At 43.8% G+C, this 23,057-nt stretch overlaps 1 protein-coding gene across 2 annotated transcripts in view; it reads left to right on the top strand.

Moving 5' to 3' along the window:
• The window catches only part of MYO5B (myosin VB), a 160,364-nt gene that overhangs the window by 74,156 nt on the left and 63,151 nt on the right, over positions 1–23,057 (top strand). For both annotated transcript variants that reach the window (XM_061353572.1, XM_061353571.1), the window contains exons 12-17: positions 495–635; positions 7,751–7,873; positions 9,133–9,216; positions 14,715–14,864; positions 14,994–15,091; positions 19,540–19,626. In XM_061353572.1, coding sequence (XP_061209556.1) covers positions 495–635; positions 7,751–7,873; positions 9,133–9,216; positions 14,715–14,864; positions 14,994–15,091; positions 19,540–19,626 — 683 coding nt within the window. The remainder of the gene's footprint in view (positions 1–494; positions 636–7,750; positions 7,874–9,132; positions 9,217–14,714; positions 14,865–14,993; positions 15,092–19,539; positions 19,627–23,057) is intronic.

Here is a 23,057-nt window from a genome sequence, read left to right as displayed (position 1 = left end):
GCTGCTGATGATATCGCTTGTAGGACGATGGATGCTCTTTGTGAAGCTCTGCTCAGAGATGGGGGCACATGCACTCTCCCAGTTTGTGAACCTGCTGCAGGTCATTAGTTTAATCAGCAGAGCACTAAGGGAGAGAGGGATCTTTTGTCAGCCCAAGAGATACATACATCGTTGCCATTTCAATATATGGCTTGCACCCAGATGTACTGATATTGTCATCACTTCAGTTGTTTTTTATTGAAAGTAATTTAAAAACTTTTTGTTTTCTCCTGCCCTGTGGTTTCCTAGTGTAATGTTTTTATTTTCCTTACCAGCAGCTAGATTGAGTAAATGGCAGAGCCTATACAAAGCTGTACGTGAGGGCACCTAAAGCTTCTATGACATCTGGATGTATTGACAGAACACTCCATCAGGGACGCATGCGTGAATGGGGAAGTTGCTGGTGCTGTGTTGGCTGGAGTCACGGTCAGTAACTGCTGTTTTTCCATTCTCAGCATGTGTTTAAGTTGGAACAAGAGGAGTACATGAAGGAAGGAATCCCTTGGACTCTCATAGAATTCTACGATAACCAGCCGTGCATAGACCTGATAGAGGCGAAACTTGGTATCTTGGATCTGCTGGATGAAGAGTGCAAGGTAAAGAGGACCACCTACCTTTTCACTGACCTTTTTATTTCTACAAAAGGTGAAGAATGGGCTATAACCTGTGGTAGTTTGAAAGAGAGTAGCTATCTCCTTTCACATGCATTGCTGGGGTACGCTGTTGGTATTTTTTGCTTCAAGACCATTAAGACCATTCATGGCAGATGATTGCTACCAACCTAGGTACCTGATCTCACCATGTGTTGCTAGAACTCATGTTTCTGGCCTGGCAGTACTTAGGAATAGCCATTGCTTTGACTTTTGATCCCTTCAGTGTTATCCAGGAGCTCCCTGTCTCAAATCTGATTTTGTCTCAAGGGAAACCTGAGTCCTCTAGTCCTCTTGTGATAGCTATTTTGGGTAAAGTTGATTGCATTTAACATGCAGGCTTCAGATGCTAGTGAGGTTGGGAGGGTAGTTTGCCTTATTTTACTCAATCTCTCTCTCTCATACTAGCCTAAATTAAATCTTGCCAGAAAGTTGAGAAAAGAGGCCAGAACCACAAACTTTCATGAGAATCCATAAGAAAGGTTGGACTCACTCATTCCTTGTTCAGTCATGAATTATCAATTCTACTTATGAAAAGAAATGTAAGGTGGGAGATTTTCTTAGGAAGTTGGGATGCCTGTTTTGAAAATCTTTGGTTTGAAGAGTAGGTGGAGAGTCCAGAGTCTTTAGGTAGCATCATCTCAACAGGAAAGTTCAGTGTGATGCTGTGATGAAAAGGGCAATTTATATCTTGTCTAGTTCTGGTCTATGCTCAACAATGATAATGAGGAAATATCAGAGAGAGTGTTACCAAATCTATAAAACATATAAAACACTGTGATGCTGAGGATAAAGAAACTTAAGTGCTGCATGAGTGGGTGTAAGTCAGACAGTGGGAGAGTTTTCAGACCCTTTGACACAAAACGCCCTAGTGTGCAACAGCTAGAAGTTGAAGCTTGACCCATTCAACCACGAACTGAGCCTTTTTAAGGCTCAGAATACCCTGGTGGAAGGGCTTTCCTGCTGGATGTGGGTGCCTTGTGAAGCCTCAGACTGGTTTTGCTGTGGTGCATTCAACAAGTTGTCTTTGGGAAGAGTTTCTTTCGAGACTCTGATTCTGTGCCAGGGAATGTTCTACTGATTGTGGGAGGGTTTTAAACATTTTTGAACAAGTGCAGGGAAGGGTGAGGCAGGGATTGATGGGAGAGCTGAAGCAGGGAAGGGGCCCTTTACCAAGATAGCCAAGGTGATAAGAAGGACAGACCGAACTCTTGCTGGGTCAGTGAGATCAGTGGGTATGGGACAGATCCTGTGGCCCAAGAGCGTGAGTGTCACATTGCATCAGAGGGAAAGATTTTTGGATCCATTATTTAGACTAGTGTCCCTATTGGGATTTAAGGAGATGTGTGACCTGTCCTTGTCTGGGAGGAAGATGACCTGTCAAGCGGCTGCTCTCTCCAAGTGGCAAGACTGCAGTTCCAGGCATGACAGGGCTGTCCCAGCCTGCATGTCCCATGCTCAGACCTCATCTGAGGTACAGACATTCTGGCTGTCTCTGCAATGACCTAGGGCTGTTTCTTTGACCTTTTCAAATCCAGTCTTGTGAGGACTCCTTAAAAATGAGAAAAAAATAAACTTAATTCTGTGCCCTTAAAAATAGCATCGTACCCAGTGCTGGCTCAGAAGGAAGTCGGATAGTGCTTGACACTCAGCACTGTTTCATTTGGTCTCTGTTCTTCTAAGCCTGGTAAATTCTTAAGGCACTAACAAGCTCCTGGGTATTGTAAAGTTTCTCTCATGCCGTATTGACTGACAACGTGCTTTGCTCCTCTCCAAAGCACCTGACACTGGTTGCTGCTAGTGACATGGCATTAGTCGGAGCAACTCCTATGCATCAACAGTAATATGGGCAACTTTGCTGTAGGTACGCCTGGTACTACTTTTTTCCTCCGTGTTCTGGGGTTCTTTTGTCTAAAAGAATGAAACACAAGACCTATTCCCTGCACCCCATCAACTGCCAATTATCTGGGTATTTACCTGTCAGTGGGAATGCTGTCATTAGTCACAGGCTTTTATTACAGGCCCTGTATTAGTCTCTTTTGTAATAACCTGCAAGCGTTTTCCAGCTTTATGAAAATTTCAGCAAAGCCTGTCAGCCGAAAGCAACAGTTTATGGATAAAAATCTTTACCCCCCCCCACCCCGCCCAGCAGTGTTTCACCTCTTGGGGAGAGCTGGCCATGACAGGCACAAGACCACAATAGGGTAATTGTAAGTCATCTTGTTAGCCCATTCAGTGGCAGATAAATATACTGCAGGACTCGAAATGGGCATCGAGGGGGTCCTGGCAACATAATGAAACATTAGGGCAAAAGTGGAGGGTTTGTCACTAATGTTCTTCCTTCACAGTATGGATTTCTTTTAGTCTTTAATGTGAGATTGGGGAGGGGGTGGTTGGCTACATGCTGGAGCAGTTCAGCTAACAGAAGTCATATGAAAGTCTTGTTTAGAGAAGAACAGGACCAGACAGGTTGATTTTATTTTTTTTTTTTTCTTAAGAGGCATAAATTATCCTCAATGGAAGTTGAAAACCCTCTAAATAATGAAGTCAAATCGCTGTGTCAAAGCTGGATGAGGTATTCTGCTTTTCAGGCTTAAACTACTTGCTCTGTTGGAGTGCTGCTTGCTTTCTGTATGCTTCCCAAGTGCCATTAGGGAGTGCAGTCAGAAGCTGCTGTGGATGTCCAGGTTTCTCCATAAGGTGTCTTGCTGCCTGGCTGCTTTCTTGCTTTGGCCTATGCTGTTGGGATAGGAGTGGAAAAGGAAAAGTAATGAAAAAGATTTTCATTAGCATGAAGCGCATCTGAAAGGGTTTGGTTAAGAATGGGCTGGTTGGAAGGCTTGTTATGTTAATCATGGTATAATCTTGGATAATCATTATTATCCAAGATTTATTAGAGACCTTAGTGAAATTCTTTCTGCTGAGGGGTGATATGATGCTTTGAGGATGCCAAAGGGGGTTGTGTCTAACCAAAGGCATAAGCTCCCTCATATTTTTGAACTCTCTTGTGGTTCTGTTTTGTGTTTTATGGCACATTGCCATCATGTTGCGCTGTTAATGTGCCAAGTGTATTTTCAAAGGGTGCTCTTTAACCTTTCCTGTGTCCTTCTGTCAACTGCCAGAAACACTGAGGTCTGCTTCTAGCAGACTGGTTTTCCATCCTGCTTTTCTCTGCACAGTGCTGTGAACTTGGGTATTTGAGCAAATGTGTTTTCCTTGTCTGGAATAGTTAGGTTTTTAAACATCAGAAATCAGCACGCTGCCTTCCTGTGCTGCCCTGTCCTGTCTGGGGGATTTCAGCTCCATGAGCAGATACACGGAGACTGGACCTCTGGGCTTTCCTTTCAAGCATTCAAAGGCAGAATAAACTTATCTACGTCATGCTGTCAGCTTTTATGACTTAAAAGTCAGACACATCACTTGCAGCGGAACATGTCTCTGGAGCGCGGATGAAGCCCAGGCTCTTTTTAGGATTTAACATATAATGGAATAATGAGAAAAGAAATAAAATACAAATAGCTCCTACTGTGTTTTAGATGAGTAGGTCAGAATTGAGCTTTGTTGCTTTTATCCAGTTAATTGTCCTTCTGTTGGAGGTGATGGTGGAGGGAATCTTGCTCTTCAACCCGTGAGATCCCAAATATCTCCTGAGCTGTGTGGTGGTCATGGTGGGTTCTTGACCCTGGGATGTTTCTGATACAAAAGCAGTGGACTTAAGCCTGGGGGGGCTGGTGCTGGCTCAGGGGGGTAGGTTCAATTTAGGGAAGATTTAAGTTAGGTATAGGGAAGAAATTTTTTATTGTGAGGGTGGTGAGACACTGGAGCAGACTGCCCAAAGAATTTGTGGCTGTCCCACCCCTGGCAGTGTTCAAGGCCAGGTTGGACACAGGGGCTTGGAGCACCCTGCTCTAGTGGAAGGTGCCCCTGCCCATGGCAGAGGTTTGGAACTGAATGAGCTTTGAGATTGTCTCTTCCAACCCAAACCAGTCTGGGGTTGTTTGATTTCAGTTGCAGAAACTCCTGGCAGCTCAGAGGACAGGAGACAGCATTTGGAGATGGGAGGTGACACTGTCTGGGATTACGCTGCCTGATCAATTTTGCACAGTAATGGGCACAGGGGTGGTGAGGGCCGATGAGCAGAAGAGGTGACCTTGTGCAACTACTACTGTAAGGTTTTTCCCGTTTAGAGATTTCAGTGCAATACTTGCAAATCAGTTGGTTTCTCTTCCCCATCCCCTAAAAAAGGTCATGCACTAATGAGATAATCTCTAAATAACATTTTCAGCAGCCTTAAACTGCCAAGCCAAAAGCTGTTACAGTAGTACACATAATGGCCCTGTTAGTTTTTATCCCGAGGACTTGGTCCCTATCAGGTTCTTCTCAGGCAGCTAAAAGTACCCAGGCTGCACAATGGTGAGCAGGGAGTGGTGTGGGCGTGGTGAACCCCTCTTTCTGGGAGGTAGGAGTAATGCATTTGAAGTTCATCTCTTAAATAAGCATTTCGCAGCTCAGGTGGCTGTGGTACTCTTGCTCTGCACCTCCAGCTTGGTCTTGAGCAATACACAGCTAATGATAGCACCAGAAAGGATGCTTTTTGCATATATATAGATATGAAATACAGCTGATGTAAAGGAACCCATCTACATTTATAAAATGTCATAAACATACATGTCTGTTGCATAACAATTCTGTACAACAGAACTGCATAGAATTGCATAGAATTAGAATAATTGAATTGCCTAGCTAAATGCCTTTGAATTGCCTAACTAAATGCCTTTTAATGTTTATATATAGTCGTGTTATTTCTATGTGTATCCGTAACTGGCTACGCTTAGAACTGTCAAATATAAATACATCTGTGATAACATGGCTTGCAGGAGTGGCTGCTTCATTTAATTCAGCCATTTCTTCCACTTAATGAGGGTGGAAGATGCTTGTCACTGTGTCCAGAACCTTTCTGGTGTGCTTTGGTTTGCTGTCATGAAACCAAAGGCTGTTTCAATGTTTCAGAGCAGCATTAAAAAATAGTCCTTATCTGTCTCAAGTTTTCCTTCTTACTCTTTGCTGTCCCTGTTTCCTATGTCACTTTTAATATAAAGGTCCATGTAAAGACCTGATGGGTGATCCAGAGCCTTCCCTGACTCTACACAATTATTCTGTGGTTTCCAGGCTTTGTCCTATCTAATTTTAAATATTGCCTAACACTTTCCTTCTGACTCTTCTCTTTTTCTAACCTAAATAATCCAGTCAGCCATTTTTTTGTTAGAAATTATATGTGTGTGAAATCATTGCTGTCCTGTTGACAGCAGGTTTGTTGATGGTGGGTCCACCAGTCTGTGCCTTCTGCGGTGGATGGAGAGATGCAGACAAACCCCATTAGCTGTGGTCCTTACCTCTCAACTGCAACAATTTCTCTCCTTGTTTCCCTCAGTTTTCAAGAATTTTGCTTTGTGGCACACTGGTTATGCTGGAAAAGTACAAAATAACAGTTTTTACAGCAAAGCTGTTTTCCCCAAATACCCTTATGTTTTTTTTGGAAAGCTTTGGGTGTTCTACCTGGTTAGCAGAGAGGGACAGAAATATACCCTAAAAAAATAAGTCTTTATGGGAAGTGTAATCGTAAGGGTATCCAAAGTTACAGTATATTGTTATAGAGTCAATGAATCTCAGACTGGTTTGGGTTGGAAGGGACCTTAAAGCTCATCATCCTGTTCCAGCCCCCTGTCACTAGACCAGACTGCTCCAAGCCCCGTCCAACCTGGCTTTGAACACTGGCAGGGATGGGGCAACTCCTTCCAGTCACGACTACTCCATCCTGGTCTTCCATAGACACTGCTAGAAGCAGTCCAAAATGCAACATCCAAACTGTTCCATACTACAACACGGGACATGGGAAAGCTGCCTCACTTCCCTCTCCACAGGTTTTTATTTATCTCTGCTTCAAAGCGAAGAAACAAGACCCTAGCTGTAAAAATGTATCTGGACTTCCTCTTGTCCTGTCCCTACAGGCCCTTGTCCCAAGCCCCTCTCCAGGTTTCCTGCAGCCCCTTTAGGCACTGGAGCTGCTCTAAGGTCTCCCCTTCAGGAGCCTTCTCTTCTCCAGGCTGACCCAGCCCAGCTCTCTCAGCCTGGTTCCAGAGCAGAGCTGCTCCAGCCCTCGCAGCATCTCCGTGGCCTCCTCTGCTGCTATACAGTTTTATGAACGTAAAAAATAACAGAACAAATCCAAATGATTATTGTGTCTCCACACCCCTATCTTGCATTAACTGAAGACGTTTGCGGTTATTTAGTGGGTAAAACCCGCAGGTGCTGACTAGGAACATGAACTCACACCCTACTTATAACTGCTGATTTATGAAAAGTAATTCATTTCCTTGCTGAACAATTAATGCCAATGCTATGTGCAACTGGGGTTAATGCATCCTGTGTTTGGGAACCAAATGACCTCCCAAGCCTCCTAAGAGACAGAAGTTTCTTCAGAATAATAATTTTATTATTATTTTTATTTTAATGTTTTAAAATTATAATTTTGTTATCATTATTTTTAATGAAATAAAACACAGCCCTCTTGTGTGTTGTCTCAAGTGGCTGTTTCTGAAACTACTTGGTCACCAAAAATTGCATTAAAAAAGTAATATTACTGCCTGAGCAATTAGTGTAAATTAATTGCAAAACCACTTCTTCAATCTTTTTTTTTATTTCTTCCTCCACCCTCACAAGAGCTATTCTGTCAGAACCAGCATTTGGGTGGTTTTCACTGGAAATGAATTTTTACTGTGTTTATCAAGAACTCTGTGGTCTTTGAACTTGAACTTGATGATCTTACAGGTCTTCTCAAACCAACCTGAACTCTTGCATAATTCTATTCTATGATTGTAAGAATATGCATGAAAATAAAATAGCTCGTGCTCTGAGTGCTGGGGGATGGACTTTGTTTCTCAAATATTCCTGTAGCCCACATGGATTACATGCAGCCCCCAAGGAGGGCTCTTCCAAAATCTCCTTGCACCTCCTCTGCATGCCTGACCATGACATTTTTGGTCCATTTTCTCCCCATTCAGGTTCCCAAAGGCACTGACCAGAACTGGGCTCAGAAGCTGTATGACCGGTATGCCAACAGCCAGCACTTCCAGAAGCCACGGATGTCTAACACCTCCTTCATTGTCCTGCACTTTGCTGATAAGGTAACTGGGTGCATGTCGTGTGTTCTGGGATGTGAATGCAGAAATGGGAAATGAATGGATGGGAAGAAAGAGCCTTGTGAAGGGAAATTAGTCCGTAGCACCAGTGAACTGCTTCTTGCTGATAGGGATGCCTGGCTGGCAGTAATCTTGGTTCAGTGCTCAAATCTAGATCAGCTTGGAGGACTTCAGGCTCCAAACTTTGCACTAAGCTTTAAACAGTGCTTTCTAGAGGAGAGAAAAACCCTCTTTCTCAAAGCTGCAGCAAAATGGATTTCTGTAAGGGCAGCTTGATGAAAGTGTATTGGAAAAGGGAATTACTTTTGAAGAGTAGGAGCTGTGAGCATCAGCAAGGCATGGTGGGGGGGAGTGCATGAGAGGTGACCCTGGGCTGATCTCACCCTTCTGAGGGACAAGATGCCAGTTGTAGGACTCTAAATCCCAGTGCCTGGTGCTGTAGCGTCTTGTCCATGGGCTCCAGCTTCATTGAATCCCTGATGTGACAAGTGTCCTTCACAGCAAATAATCTTAAAGGTCGCAGTTATCCAGAACAGGTTTGTTAGAAAGGGAAACATAAGAACAACCTGGGGCTGTGTTCAAGGAACCAGATGACATGCAGGAGTTCTGATCTGTGCACGGGCTTCTCCTAACCAGGTCTGCTCTGAATGCAAGCAGCACTTTTCATGGCAAAGGTCAATACCTTTCCTTAAACATGTGATTTTGCACATGCATCATTCATAAGCAATATCTCTTTGCAAGTTTTCCCCCTTTTTCGTGTGTGTGTGTGTGTGTCAGTTTTTTTAGTCAACTTTGAATGTAAAAAATGAAACAAGATTTGCTTATGTCCTTTCTAAACCCTTCCTTTGCAACCCAACCCTCAGCAATTTCAGAAACAAGAGGCATAGCCAGGGCATTTTTTTTTTTTTTATATTTATTGATCAGCTTACAAGGCATTCAAGAGTGAACAAAAGAGCATGTAGAGGTATTGATAAGCTTTGCATTTTTACTCCTGGTTGCCATGGAAGTGCAATTGGCTCCCATATAGAGCAGTCTAATGACTAAGGATCAGTCTGTGAAGAGTTTGCTTTCATTCAGATTGACTTTCTTTGATAAAGAGTGACCTTTAAATTCCAGTTGGTCCCCCTTCTTTCTCTTTTTCAGGTCTTTCAGGTTAACTCCTGACAGTCAGGGTGCAGTTATAGGTACTTGTCCTTGTGTGGCTGGACTTTAACTTCTGGGCTTCTTCCTTTGTCTCCTGCTAGGTGGAATACGAGAGTGAGGGATTTCTGGAGAAGAACAGGGACACCGTGTATGAGGAACAGATCAACATCCTGAAAGCCAGCAAGGTAAAAGGCATAATTTAGGGTAGTGGTCCTGGTTGGAGCTAAATTGATGCCACTTCTTTCCAGTGCATATGCTTCATACATTCGTTCCCATGCCATGTCGCAGCATGCTGTGTATGTGAACACGTAGGTGCCTCCAGCTAACAGCAGCACATGAGGCAAAGGAGTGGGGTGTGGAGGAGTGACGGGAGGGAGCTGGGGGCTGTGGTTGTGCCCAGGTGTGGACATGCTTGGTCCTCTGCTCTACTACACCTTGTTGGATGAGACATGTTGGTACGCCGTCAAGATGCACCACATGAATCTATTCCAAACCTGCTGATCCTCTTCTTTTTTGGTCAGGAACAAAAGTAGGAACAGCTAGTTTTGGGGCATAGTAAGTTCAACTGAACTCTTACTCAGAGCTTCCCACCCAACAGCTGGCACCGAAGGTGTTCTTGGATTAAAACCCACTTCAGCAGTGTAGTCTGTGGATAGTGTTGCTGACCCTACCAACCTTCTGTATGAAAATGGCTGTTCCCTTAGCTGTAGTCCATCATACTTGGCCCTGTGACTTCTAGTTATTTTAATAATTAGGGTGCAAAAATAGGGCTAATATACAATGATGGAAATCCAGTGCAACTCCTAGACATTCCAGCTGCTGTACAGCTATCTGACACTGCTGCCAATACATGATATTAACAAATTAACACACTGATTAACACACTGATTGCTGCCACTCTTGTTTTACAAGATTTTGTGCCATGTATTTCTTCTCTCCTGAGTATTGTACAAGTTGTCAACACATTGTACATTAGGTACCAAGCAAGATGTCATCCACTGACCTTGAAAACCAGCTCTCCTGCTGAAGAGCTTTTTGGCACGTGCAGTTTAATCTCCCTTAGTCCTGAGGGCCATGAGCTCTGTTGGAAGCAGAAAAGCAGAAGCTGTGGGGCTCTGCAGTCTTTGGCATGGGTTATGCCTGCAGTAAATGAGCCCTTGGCAAGTGGGCTTCAAGGTGGAGACTGTACAGTTGCATGTATGAACACAGCAGATTTTATACTGGCTTCTGCTACTGCACTGTTCTTTGCCATGGGCACTTGGGTGCTCTGCCTGCACTTGAGTGGGTTGGGTTAAAAGCATCAATAACTGACATCTAAGGTTTTAACGACAAGTCCTTGTTGTTTAAAACCAGACCAAAAGTTCCTTCCTGCCACCTTGAGTCTTTCATTGTCAGTTTATCAGTTGAGACTTAAAATGGCCTTAACCCTTAAGGAGTTAGTATGAAAACCAGCCCTGCAAAACCCAACATTCCATCCAGCAGCCAAAATTGAGACTGTATGACTCTGGGCACCTTTATTTCCACCAGACCTTGTGTGTGGTGTAGCGGTATCTGCTTTTCTCCAAACCATCTCAAAGCTTCCCCACCATGGGCCACTTCATTAACTTGCATTACCTTTTTTTTCATTACAAATTGAGAATCTCCCCCTGTGTGTTGCAGCAGATGTGTTGTGCATTCAGGTATCTCTTCTTTATGCCACCCTCCCTTAGTTTAGTGCTGGCTGTGACCTTCCAAATGCCACCATGTGTGAGTGTGATGAGGGGAGACTGAGGAAGTATTATTTTTAGGAGCATTTTAAGCAGGAGTTTGTTTCTGACCAAGGTAAGAGAGATGAGAATGGGAAATGACTTGAGTGTCATCAGTGGCTTGCCCTGCATCTCAGCAGTGAATTCATATGAAGATAGCAAGAGGTGCAATTTTCTCATCCGTGGGGGTAGTTTTGAGTCTAATAACTGAAGCTGGGCTTTAATAATGCCCAAATCAAGAGCTCTTTGTGTTCAGGAAGGTCCCAGTTCCCCCAGGGTGAAAACCGGCATGATTAGAGCTTAATAAAAACACCAGGTAACCTGAAGGAATAATTGATGCTGTATGATGAATTATTTAGCGAGTGCTGAACTTGCTCTTGGAGGTAGTGCTGCAGAGCAGGCAGTGATAGGGTTTTCCGTTAGACTTCTCCCCATAGGTGCAGAAATGTAACTCACTGGAGTAGTGGGTTGCAGAGTGGTAGGGATGGTGCCACCTGTAACTCCTTGCTCAAAGTAAATAAATGCATAAATAAAAGCTGAAATTGTTGTCTCTCCTATGTAGGGACCATAATACAATATCAGAGCAGGCTGGGCTTTGGTTCAACAGCAAAAAAACCTCAAAACCCTGCTCCTTGCCACTGGTTTTATTGACCTAAAAAGCCATTAATGTGTATGCCTCAGAAACAAAGATTTGGGTTTACCTGGCCTGCACACTAAGCTAATGTGCCTTGGAATAAGGTATTAGGACCTTGTGAGTGCACAGTGGTGGCTCTGTAGGTGACACCAGCATCTCCACTGTGATCCAGCCTAGAACACTCTCAAATTCACTTGGCTCTGAGAACATTTGGGTGATAGTCTAATGAACTATCTGCCTTTGAGGCATTTCTTTGGTGACATGGGAGCAGCGGCTGTTGTCAGCCTGTGCTGATGCTATGCCTTCCTTCCAGGGAGAAAGAACAATGCTTCTCGTGGTAGGAGCATAGTCACCCTCCCCATTCAAAGCTCCCAAAACCTGATCCTCTGCTCTTGCTTTCTCTAACCCCACTGGCTGGTGGATTCAATTATCCTGATTGTTTTGCTTCTCACCTGCCATGTGCTCTCCATCAGTATAAACAGATAGATATGTTTGTTTTCTTTGGCTGTAAAAAGCAACCTGGTTTCTCTGAACCAAAACAAGCAGCAGTGCCAGCACTGAGTCTGCTGCTCAGATGTGCCAGTTGGACTAAAGCTTAAGTTTGTGCTGCAAAAGGCTGTGCCATGAAGACTTTGTCCTGTACTCAGGATCAGGCCTGCATGCAGTATTCACTGCGTTCTTCTTTATATTCCCAATAAAGTGATACACAGGGCAAGGGGGAACACTCAATTTAACAAGTCAAGGACTTAAACACTTCTCTCAGCAAGTGAAGAATTGCCTTCTGCTAATTAGAATGCAGTTACTGCCATCAACAAGGTGGTGAAAGGGACTTTAGAAAGAAGCCAATTAGTTTTGTTAGTGCTGGTCAGCTAAAACAGTTGAGAGTTGATGTTCTTTGAATTAAGGAGACTGATTTGAATACTGACTGAAAGCATACAGGCATGCTGTGAAGTTATTATGTCCCAGTTCTCTGTAATTACAAATAAGTGAACCAAAGCTTTTGACTGCACCAGCTGGGAAAAAGGGATCTGTCCTTGCTTATCCCCCAGCATCTGTGAAATAAATGCTGGGCTGCTAAAGACCATCTCAGTTACACCATTTTTTTTTTTGCATTACACAAGCTGAAAGCTCACTTCTGAGATTCTGAGTGTTTGTGCAAGAGCAAGCAGTGCTGTTTTGAATAGGAGGTGAACGAAGGGGTCGATGGCATGCCTAGCTGTGTATTGAGAAGATATTTTGAAACCTGAAGGAGCTGGCAAATGAAGTTGCTAAGCCACTGGCCATCATATTTGATAGATCATGGCAGCCAGGTGAAGTTCCCGACGACTGGAAAAAGGGAAATATAACCCCCATTTTCAAGAAGGGGAAAATGGATGACCCAGGGAATTACAGACCAGTCAGTTTCACCTCTGTGCCTGGCAAAATCTTGGATCTTTCTCCTGGAAGGCACGCTAAGGCACATGAAAATCAACAAGGTGCTTGGTGACAGCCGGCATGGCTTCACTAAGGGGAAATCCTGCCTGACCAATTTGGTGACCTTTTATGATGGGGTTACAGAACTGATGGACAGGGGTAGAGCAGTTGATGTCATCTACCTGGACCTGTGTAAAACGTTCGACACTGTCCCACACAACATTCTTGTCTCTAAAATGGAGAGACATCAGTTTGATGAATGGACCACTCAGTGGATAAAGAACTGGCTGGATGGCAGCACACAAAGAGTTGTGGTCTATGGCTCAATGTCCGGCTGGAGACCAGTAATGAGTGGTGTCCCTCAGGGATTGGTGTTGGGACCACGTTTGTTCAACCTCTTCGTCGCTGACATGGACAGTGGGATTGAGTGCGCCCTCAGCAAGTTTGCCGATGACACCAAGCTGTGTGGTTCGGTTGATACGCTGGAGGGAAGGAATGCCATCCAGAGGGACCTTGACACACTTGTGAGGTGGGCTGATGCCAACCTCATGAAGTTTAACCATGCCAAGTGCAAGGTCCTACACCTGGGTCAGAGCAATCCCAGGCACAGCTACAGGTTGGGCAGAGAAGAGATTCAGAGCAGACCAAGGAGAAGGACTTGGGGGTGCTGATCGATGAGAAAATGAACATGAGCTGGCTTCAGTGTGCGCTTGCAGCCCAGAAAGCAACCGTATCCTGGGCTGCATCAAAAGGAGCGTGACCAGCAGGTCGAAGGAGGTGATCCTGCCCCTTTACTCTGCTCTTGTGAGACCTCACCCGGAGTATTGTGTGCAGTTCTGGTGTCCTCAACATAAAAAGGACATGGAACTGTTGGAACAAGTCCAGAGGAGGGCCACGAGGATGATCAGGGGACTGGAGCACCTCCCATAGTTGGGGCTTTTCAGCCTGGAGAAGGCTGTGTGGAGACTTCATAGCAGCCTTCCAGTATCTGAAGGGGGCCTATAGGGATGCTGGGGGTGGACTCTTCATTAGGGACTGTAGTGATAGGACAAGGGGTAATGGGTTAAAACTTGAACAGGAGAAATTTAGATTAGATATAAGGGGGAAATTCTTTCCTGTTCGGGTGGTGAGGCACTGGAATGGGTTGCCCAGGGAAGCTGTGAGTGCGCAGTCCCTGGCAGTGTTCAAGGCCAGGTTGGATGAGGCCTTGGATAACATGGTTGAGAGTGAGGTGTCCCTGCCCGTGGCAGGGGGGTTGGAACTTGATGATCTAAAGGTCCTTTCCAACCCTAACTATTCTATTGTGCTATGATCTGAGGAGCTAAATGCACTGCTTCCAGGGCTGCAGAATAGTGGTCCTGCTGTCGCCTTGCTCATTCATGCTGAATGCAGGTGATTAGAGAGGAAGTGCTGGCATCTCTTAATTGTTTGGAGAAGCAAGAGGGCTTCTGCGATTGTGGTGGGAGCAGACTGCTGCCTGCCTGCACGTAGAGACCCCATTGCAGGGACATGTGTCCCTGCTGTGGTCAGGACTGTATGACTGCTTTGAAGCAAAGCCTGGGAGCAAGCATCACCTCACATTCAGGAGGATTTGTGCCTTAAACAATACTTCAGCAATCCAGCCTTGGAGCTAGCCATCCTCTTTTTACTTCCTTTTTTTTTCTTGTTTGATTTAATGTGCACCTTTCAAGGTTTGCTGGACTATAAAACAGAATGGTTCATGTTCCTACTGATGTGGTTTATGTGGAAAATGCTTCTTGTGTTCAATTTACTGCTCTTTTCCTGTTCCTGGCTTAAAATGGATAAAAAATAACTGGAGTAGTGGGTCTTGGGTGGGTTCACTCAAGAAAGAATAGGACCAGAGGTGCTCAAACATTGTCTTTTGTTTTAGGATCAGATGGTAGCAGACTTATTCCAAGATGAGAAGGATGTTGCACCCACCACTTCTGTGAGAAAGAGAGCATCCAAAATCAGTGTCCGTTCCGCCACACCACACATCAAAGCTGCCAATAAGGAGCACAAGAAAACTGTGGGGCACCAGGTAACACATGATTTGAGTGGGTCAATCGATGGCAGGGAAATGATGGGATCCAGGTACATCATTGCAGTGAAGATCTTGTTTCTTCAATTTGAAGAAGAGAATTAAAAAGCTGTTGGTTTTACCTTTCAGTTCCGCAACTCACTGCATTTGCTCATGGAGACCCTGAATGCCACCACCCCACACTATGTGCGCTGCATCAAGCCCAATGATGAGAAGCTGTCCTTCAAGTAAGTGGGCTTCCAGACAAGCAAATGTGTTCAGCATTATAGCAACAGAGTGTGCTTTGGACTTACCCTCTTGCTAAAGAAATTTTCCCCCTTGTAGATTGGTCCTGTAACTAGAAGACCCCTGGAGATTGCTGGAGTCACTTCTCTTTGCTTTCATTGTGGGTTTTGTGTCCCTGAAATAAAAACTTATGCAGGTCCTACTAATTCGTAAATAGACTCTGCTAATACTGAGCATCCTTGCTTTGCAGTGGTAGGGTCTTTATAAAATTTCAACTTGGAATCACTTCAACTTACATAACTATGACTATTTAAACAGGGAAAAGTAGCAGAGAAAGAAATGAAAAAGTGGAGGTAAGTAGTATGCTTGCAAAATGGCTTGTAAAATGAATAGAAATGTCTTGGTACTTCAAAAACAAATGTGGAAGAAGAGCTAGCTTTCTCAACTTCAGGCAGGTTTCCAATTGGGTGAACAGCTGAAGCAAACAGCCAGACTTGGTCACTGTAGTTTAGAGATGTAAGGCAAGCTGTGGATGTTGTAAGCAAGTAGCTGTTAGCCTTGTTTGACATCTTGATAATGTACTTGTACACAGTTTTGTTGCCTTTGACTCTAAAAAGGGCTATTAGTGTGCACAGGCCTTGCAGATGTGATGTCCTTTAGAGGCTCTGGCATGAACTGCAGGTGGTGACATTTAAGAAAGCAGAATTATTATTGTAACCCATAAGCAGGGAGGCAGTGTTCTCCAGCTGATTCAATGTAGTTTCAGTGCTCCAGGTCAGCATGCAGCTACCTTCGAGTGCAGAGATGGCTCTGACAGTATCTTGCGAAGGAGGGCAAAGCATCTGTGGTCATGATATGCTGGTGGATATGTATGCCCCAGGAAGCTTCCCCAGCTTGACTGTTCTTCCCCTGCAAAAAGAAAAGCAAAGACTATTAATGGTTAGGAGACATTCAGGAACTGGCTTACATTTAACTGATTCATCAGATGATTAGTTAACAGCTGTGGAGAAGGCTTTGTTGGCTGTCTGGGGCAGCAGTTTCTGTGGGGTTTCTTTTATCTATTTCATGTGCCATTTTGTAGGTACTGGAGATGCTTAGGGCCTCAATCGCTTGTTGCCTATAGCAGAGGTTGTCAATTTAAATGAAATTTTATGATTCTATGATTCTGTGAAATTCAGGATTACACTTTTGTTTGGTTGCTTCCTTTAGATAAAGCACTAAAGTGTTTTCTAACTTTTGTGTAGTGAAGGTGTGGTAGATGCTCTTCATGTTGAAATGGCTTCACCTTCCCAAAGGGTGTTTCCAAGATTCCATGTCCCTGCTTGGCTCTACTTTCAGCCCATCCATCTTCACTTCTTTGCCTTTAACTTTGTAGTTCAGTTTTCCATGTGATGCTCAGGTTACAGTTAATATGGTTTTATAAGTGTGCAAGATCCTGGTTGTCAAGATGCAATAATTACCTAAATGAAGTACTCGTAAGATGTTATGGGTAGCAAATACCATGAAGATAATTCTGCATGTCTCTGCTTGCAGTCTGAGTGATGCCTCAGTTCAATGTGGTGCTCCCAATCTGGTAGATGTCTGAGTTGCCAAAGCTCGAGATTTTGGGAACAAAGGGCAAATCAAAATAGACACAAAGATGGTTGTGGAGGAGTACCATGCAGGTGTTTGTGCAGCCAGCAGCATTGCAGGAGTCACCTTGGTCTGGAAACAACAAGAGGGTGCTTTGGGTTGAGCATCCCCATCTACAAACTGAAAGAAACTGGTTCAGGTGTCTTGTGCTGGGATTTTTTCTGCAAGAGATTATTTCCTCCTCCCTCAGCAGGAAATCTTGGTCAGTGTTGATCTGGCTGCCACTGGCTTGAGGAATTTGTATCCTTAACGTGGCTCAAATAGAGTCTATTTGCTTATATGTAAAACTCAGGTCTGGAGAATAATGCGATGGCTGTAAAGGAGTCTGCATTTCAGAGGCACTTGTACTGAAGAAGGCACAGTGTCAGGAGGCATTAATGAAATGAAACATCAGTGGCATTGCTCTGGGTTAACAGTGAAGTGGTATCTTGTAGCTTGTAGAACACTCAGTGTTATGTTCATTGTTCATTGAAAAAACACAGACCTTTTCCTCTTCCTAAACCAACATTTTTCATCTTAAAAGAACATTACATTTCATTACATTAAAATGACATGTTTAGCCTGGAGGAGACAAGGGACCTAACAGCAGCCCTCCAGTACTTACAGGGGCTGTCATACAGTGGTGTGTGATGCTAGGACAGGAGTCAATGGCCACAAATTGACACGTTGTGTTATGTTTATGTTCAGACTGGAAATGAGGAAACACTTTCTCTCCATGGGACAGTCTCTCTGTGGAAGAGGCTGCTCATTGAGGTTGTGCAGCCTCTGTCTTCGGAGCTTTTCAGCCCCTGACTGGATAAAGCCCTGAGCTGTGGGCCTGCCCCGATAGCTGCCTCAGCTTTTGGGCATGGGAGGTAGATTGCACCCTGCATTGCTCTCACTCCTACTTTACATCTTGGTTCAAGTGTCAGGTTTGTTTCGTAGGGAGGTGAGAAGTGTAAGGCTTCCAGCCTGGAGGAACCCTTGGCACCACACAACCATATCTGCTGTGTCTGACCACAGGCTGCATCTGAGGTTGATCCCTCATGGAGAAGACTTCAGAGAGAGATGTGTGAGGGGAATGCCTGACTTCAGCTTTAACTTTGACAGTTTTTCTTCCAAATTCTGTTTCAGGCAGGGTTTGTGATGTCTTACTTGGGTTTCCAAGCCAAAAGCAAACTGCCAGCTGCTTCTACTTCACGTGGCAAGGAAAAGCGCTTCATAATAATGCATGTTTTTCCACTTTTATGCCCCTTGTTTCAGCCTAAGCCTGTAGCTGGAGTTGTTGCTAGAAAGAGTCCTGGCTTTTCATGCTGTTAAGTGACTGCGGCCACTCTGGTTCCTGAATTTCACCTGCACTCAGCAAGGCTTGACCACATTGCAGAAAGTTCCCCTTGTGTACAGTGTAGATTTCCCTGGGATCTTCCAGGACTGAAGCTTGCCATCTATCTGCCAGTCCTGTTTATTACGCATTGTTATGGAAATTGTTCCCTTGTGGATTCTTCCTTGAAGTGAATGACAGTCAAGACTGATTTTCCATCCTGCATCGTGTTTATGGTGTTGTAGTGAATAGCTTGATGCAGACTTGATAGGTCCAGGGAATTTAAAGATGCACAAAGCAGCAGGAGACTATTTCTTATGCTGCTTTTCCACAGCAGGAGCCAGACAGAATTATTCATGAAATCTTGACCTGCAGGTGTAAAGACTTTGGGCTTTCCGGAAGCGACAAGCAGGTACCTGAGAAGCTTTTGTTCCTTGCTTTGTTCTGGAGACCTAACACAGCTATGGACATCTGCATCGTATGAGTTCAGGCTTGATCCAACGACCTCTTCCAGGGTCCAGTGTCTCAAGCTGAAGAGCTGGGACCTCTTTGTGCATTTGCTGTCAGGGGTGGAAGGAGGGAGAAGCAGTGGAAGATGCTGGTACCTGGACTCACTCTGTGCAGAGGTAGATTGATCTGAAAGTGCGCTCATGCCAGGAACCAGAGAGAGTACAGTGCTGGTGTTCAGCTGGAAATTGGCATGAACATTTTCAGCAAAAATTGCTGATGGAAATGAGATGTGATTGTAAGGGGTAGTGCCAGCTAAAATGAAGAGGGCAGACAACTGAGAGGAGAAATGCCTTGAATATCCACATGATGCCTACCAAAACCCTTAGCCTGGAGCATGAGCACCACTGTTCTTGGTAAGCATAAAGGTCTCCAAATCCATGGGACTTGTTAATTACTCAGTTTTGTAATGGAATTTAGTATTTTTAATTTTATTTTGCTGTTGCACATTTATTTTGAAGATTTATTTTGCTGTTGAATTTTACTTTTTTTTTTTTTTCTCTGGAAATACATTGTGGCCCTTATAGCTGCAAAAGTAATACTGCCTGGTTCATCAGGCAGCTTGTGATGGGGTAGATGCTTCCCTTCTTCATTGTAGTTGTGTTGTTTTATGTATGTGGGTAGATTACAGATGTCGAGACTAATTGCAACAGATTGTCATCTTGTCCCAGGAGCACCACTTGGCATTGGTAATAGGGCAATAGCAAGGTCTGTTGCACTTGAAAAGCACAGCATCTTGTGACATGGAGGGGAAATGAATGACATTTGTGCAACCTGTTCCCGAAGCGAGGCATGGGATTTGTGGTTATACTAAGGTATACAAGGGAATGGCTATGGAAAAAAATTATCCATGGCTCTCCGTGTTTCTTCAGCCCCTATACTAATAAGAGTAGAGCTTTTTTCCACAAATTGGAACCTAATCCCTGTCTCCAAAGGGGAGTCGCTATCAGATGAGTTGACGGTATGGATTCCTTCTCATTATGTTAATCTCTACCCTAAATATAATTGCAGGTTTGATTCAAAGAGAGTGGTGCAGCAGCTGAGAGCTTGTGGAGTACTGGAGACAGTCCGCATCAGTGCAGCTGGCTTCCCATCCAGGTACTGTGGCTGGAGTTTGGTGTGGTGGTATGCTGCTGGTGTGCTTTCCTCAGCAAGTCCCTTGTTTGGGGCAAGGAAGGGAGCAGAAAACACCAGTGTTTTCAGGACAAACAGGGTTTATTTAGTTGGTTTATATCCAAGATACATTCTTGCCTTTTTTTTTTTTTTCTTCATTTTGCAAAACCCCCATTAGATTGTGGGTTCCTCAAATGTAAGCCATTCATTACCAAGTGATGAGCTGCAAAAGGCTGCTGTAGGGTGTGTTCTTGTGTCCAGTGTTTCATCTGGTCCATTCAGTTTGGTCCTGAGGATTAATTTGCTGTGGTGAAATCTCTGAAAATGCTGGTACCTGGCAGATACAGGAATTCAGCTTTGATCCCATATGGAGGTGGGCAGCAAGTAGCAAAGCAACGGCTCTATATTCTCTGCACCCATCTTGCTTGGAAGCAACTGTTACCCTACAGGACTTCTTCCCTGCTTCCCTGAAGCTCCCCATACAAAAGCTCCTTGCACTGTACAGTTTACTTTCCTTTTTTTTTTCCCATGCTGCAATAGTAATTTCATCCAAAAAAAATAATTTAATTATACTTACAGAGAAAGAAAATACCGTTGCAAATTACTATCACAGACTTTCACACTGCACATCCAAAGCATACTGGGCTTCAAACACTTGCATCTTAAAAAGGAAAGGTTATGAGTGGCGTGGCTCTTGCTGATTATGGTATGAAATTCAGAAGAGGATTTTAGGGCCTTGTAAATCAGAAAACATAAACTATAAATAAGCCCTGAAGATGACAAGGTCAAATAATTCTAAAAATGCATCAATTGCATTCTAGTGCCAAGCAGCTTTGTGTTAATGTCAGCATAGCGATCAGCTTTTTTTTTATGGAACAAAGGAGTTATAAATATGCTCACTAAAGAGTCAGCTAAGCGTGATGCTGAACACCATGAGAAACTCTGTCTCAGATTTTGGGGAGGAGTGTGCTGCCTTATTGGTTACTCACGTCTTCTGCAAGACAGCAAAGAGCCTGTAACAATTGACGGTGGCTCCTGCGCGATGAGGTGAGGTGAGTCTGATGCATTTAACCTCTGTTGGCCAGTGACCTCCATGGACAGGCAAAAACTGTTGAGTTCAAAACCCACCAAAACTGCTGAGCTCAGCTTCAGGAAGGAAAAACTTAAATCAGTTGTTCCACAGAACAGTTTTCTCTCTCCTCTGTCAGTACAGGCGGGTGGAAGAGGTACGTAGAGATTTAGGTCCTCCATGGGAGTCTGGTCCTGTTAGGGGACCCAGCACCACCCCATCTCTGAAGTCTTCAAGGCTTTTGTGGAAGTAACTAATAAAAACTTGCTCTTAAATGCCATGATCTCTAAGCCACAGAAGGGAATTAAAAATCAGCCCATGGGTTGGGTCTTTTATTTTCTTCTTTGTTAAAGTAGCTGCAGGAACAAATCTGTCTGTCCTCTTGCAGTAAAAGCCCTAAAGCAGTGAAACAGCCCTGGTTTCATTTGGAGGAGGCCACAGAAAGGCAGTTTTGTGCTCACTAAGCAAGTACTCAAGCTCCCAAGTGCAGTCTGGGCTCCTGGCTCTGCAGCAGTGCATCCCAGGGGAGGACTGAGGAGCTGTCTGAGGGCTGTCCATGGCTTTTGCTGCTGGTCTTAGTATAGCTGCAGGGAGAACCTGTACCTCACCTTTCATAATTTTCCTACAAACTTGCAGCCTTTCCCCACCTCTGCTCACTTAACTCTGTAGTTTAGGCGCTACAGCACTAAAATTGATAAATAGTGACTGGGGAAAGGGAACAGATGAGAGAAACCACTGTGGCACTTGCAGGCCAGCCAAGATCTATTTATGACAAATAATTGACTGATGAAGCCCACTCCATCCTGAAAAGCTTAAAAGTGATGCTTTCAGCTCTGTTTGCTTGCTTTTGGTTAGGAGGTCTTTGTCTCAAGATACTAAGAATACAGAAATCTTCTACCACTGTAACTGGTCAGCTTTCGTCCTTCCTCCAGGGGAAAAAAGAAAAAGGTACAAATAAGCTATTTCAGCCTTAATAACCTTCACTAGTTCAGTATTTGGGGTACTTCAAGGACAGAGTTTTGGTTTTGGGGTTTTTTTATGTTTGTAGAAGATAATCACATACAGGACCAGCTCTGTGCTAAATAAGATACTCGATTTGGGTTCTGATAGTGCTTCATCCTCCTTGGTCATAAAATTCCTGTCTTGATAATCCAGGAGTTGGACAACATCATTGAAAGATTCTGGATAATCTGTATATTTGAATTGGTTTTATAAACCAGCTTGTCAAAAGCTGCTTCCACAGGATCTTGTTTTGTGGGAAATGTAATAGATGCTTTAGTTCTTTCTGCAGTTTTACAACCATGTGGTAGGTCTCAGTTTTCATCACAGCAAGTGTGTGGATTATTTTTTTCTCTTTCTTTTTATTTTGAGGCTAAAACCAAAAAGGAGGGTCATTTCTTTAAATATTAACCCTGTGAGAAGGCTATACATTTCAACCACTTAGTAATAACGGAAAACTTGATCTTTGTGGGTTTTGCTTCCTTTGGGTGTAAGGAATTTACCTTTAGGGCAACAGGGATTTTTCAGGATGTTTTATCTCAAGAGAAGTTTTATTACAGAAACAGGAAAAAATGTTTATTTTCATCCTGTAGTATTTACATCTGAATGTTTCCCAGCATACTGTCACAAGAGTAACTTCTGAGGGTGATGTGGCCTTGGGTCAGAGATCTCTGGATAAAGCCATCTTCTGCCTTTATTTCGTGGTTCTCCACTCTGGTTGCTTTATGGGTTTAAGAATTGTATGAATTGAAGCCCCAATAATTTTTTTTCTACCTGGTTTCTTTAAGAAATGAAGACATTTTAATGTGATTTGTAGTGTTCTTCAACCCCTGTAACTCATGGTATGCTCCCACTGAAAGATGAAGCCTTGCATCCCCACGTTGGGTACGCCTGGCTTTATTTTATCATTTCCATGGTACGCTGCGCTGTGCCTCTTTCTCAAGTAAATTGGAAATGTATCATTTGCTTTTGAAATGTTACACAGCAGTTAAGAAATGTATTTGTTAGCATGTACATAAATGACTGTGATGAATGGACTGTCTCAGATGCATAGATAGTAAATCTATCATCACCTTCTGTGGGTAAAGCATGGAAGATGTCTCTGTGCTATGAAACCATTCATCATCTTTATAGAAACCGGCTACATCGAGATTGGTCTGTAGAGAATTAATTGGTGCAGATCTCCATTAATGACAAAATACTCTTTTAAAACAAGTTTTTAACTTGCATTTTGTCAAAGCTACTTGCTGGTTCTTGTGGTTTCCAGTCAATGGTACAATGACAGTGGTCTCCCAGCATGCCATCACTCTGCATAACGTTGTCATTGTAGTCTCCCTGAAATACTTGT

The sequence above is a fragment of the Neopsephotus bourkii genome, unplaced genomic scaffold, assembly GCF_033783945.1.
Source record: "Neopsephotus bourkii isolate Nb327-2 ecotype Australia unplaced genomic scaffold, CSIRO-AGI_Nbou_v1 NB_682, whole genome shotgun sequence".
Lineage (NCBI taxonomy): Eukaryota > Metazoa > Chordata > Aves > Psittaciformes > Psittacidae > Neopsephotus > Neopsephotus bourkii.
This window is presented reverse-complemented; position numbering and strand designations above follow the sequence as displayed.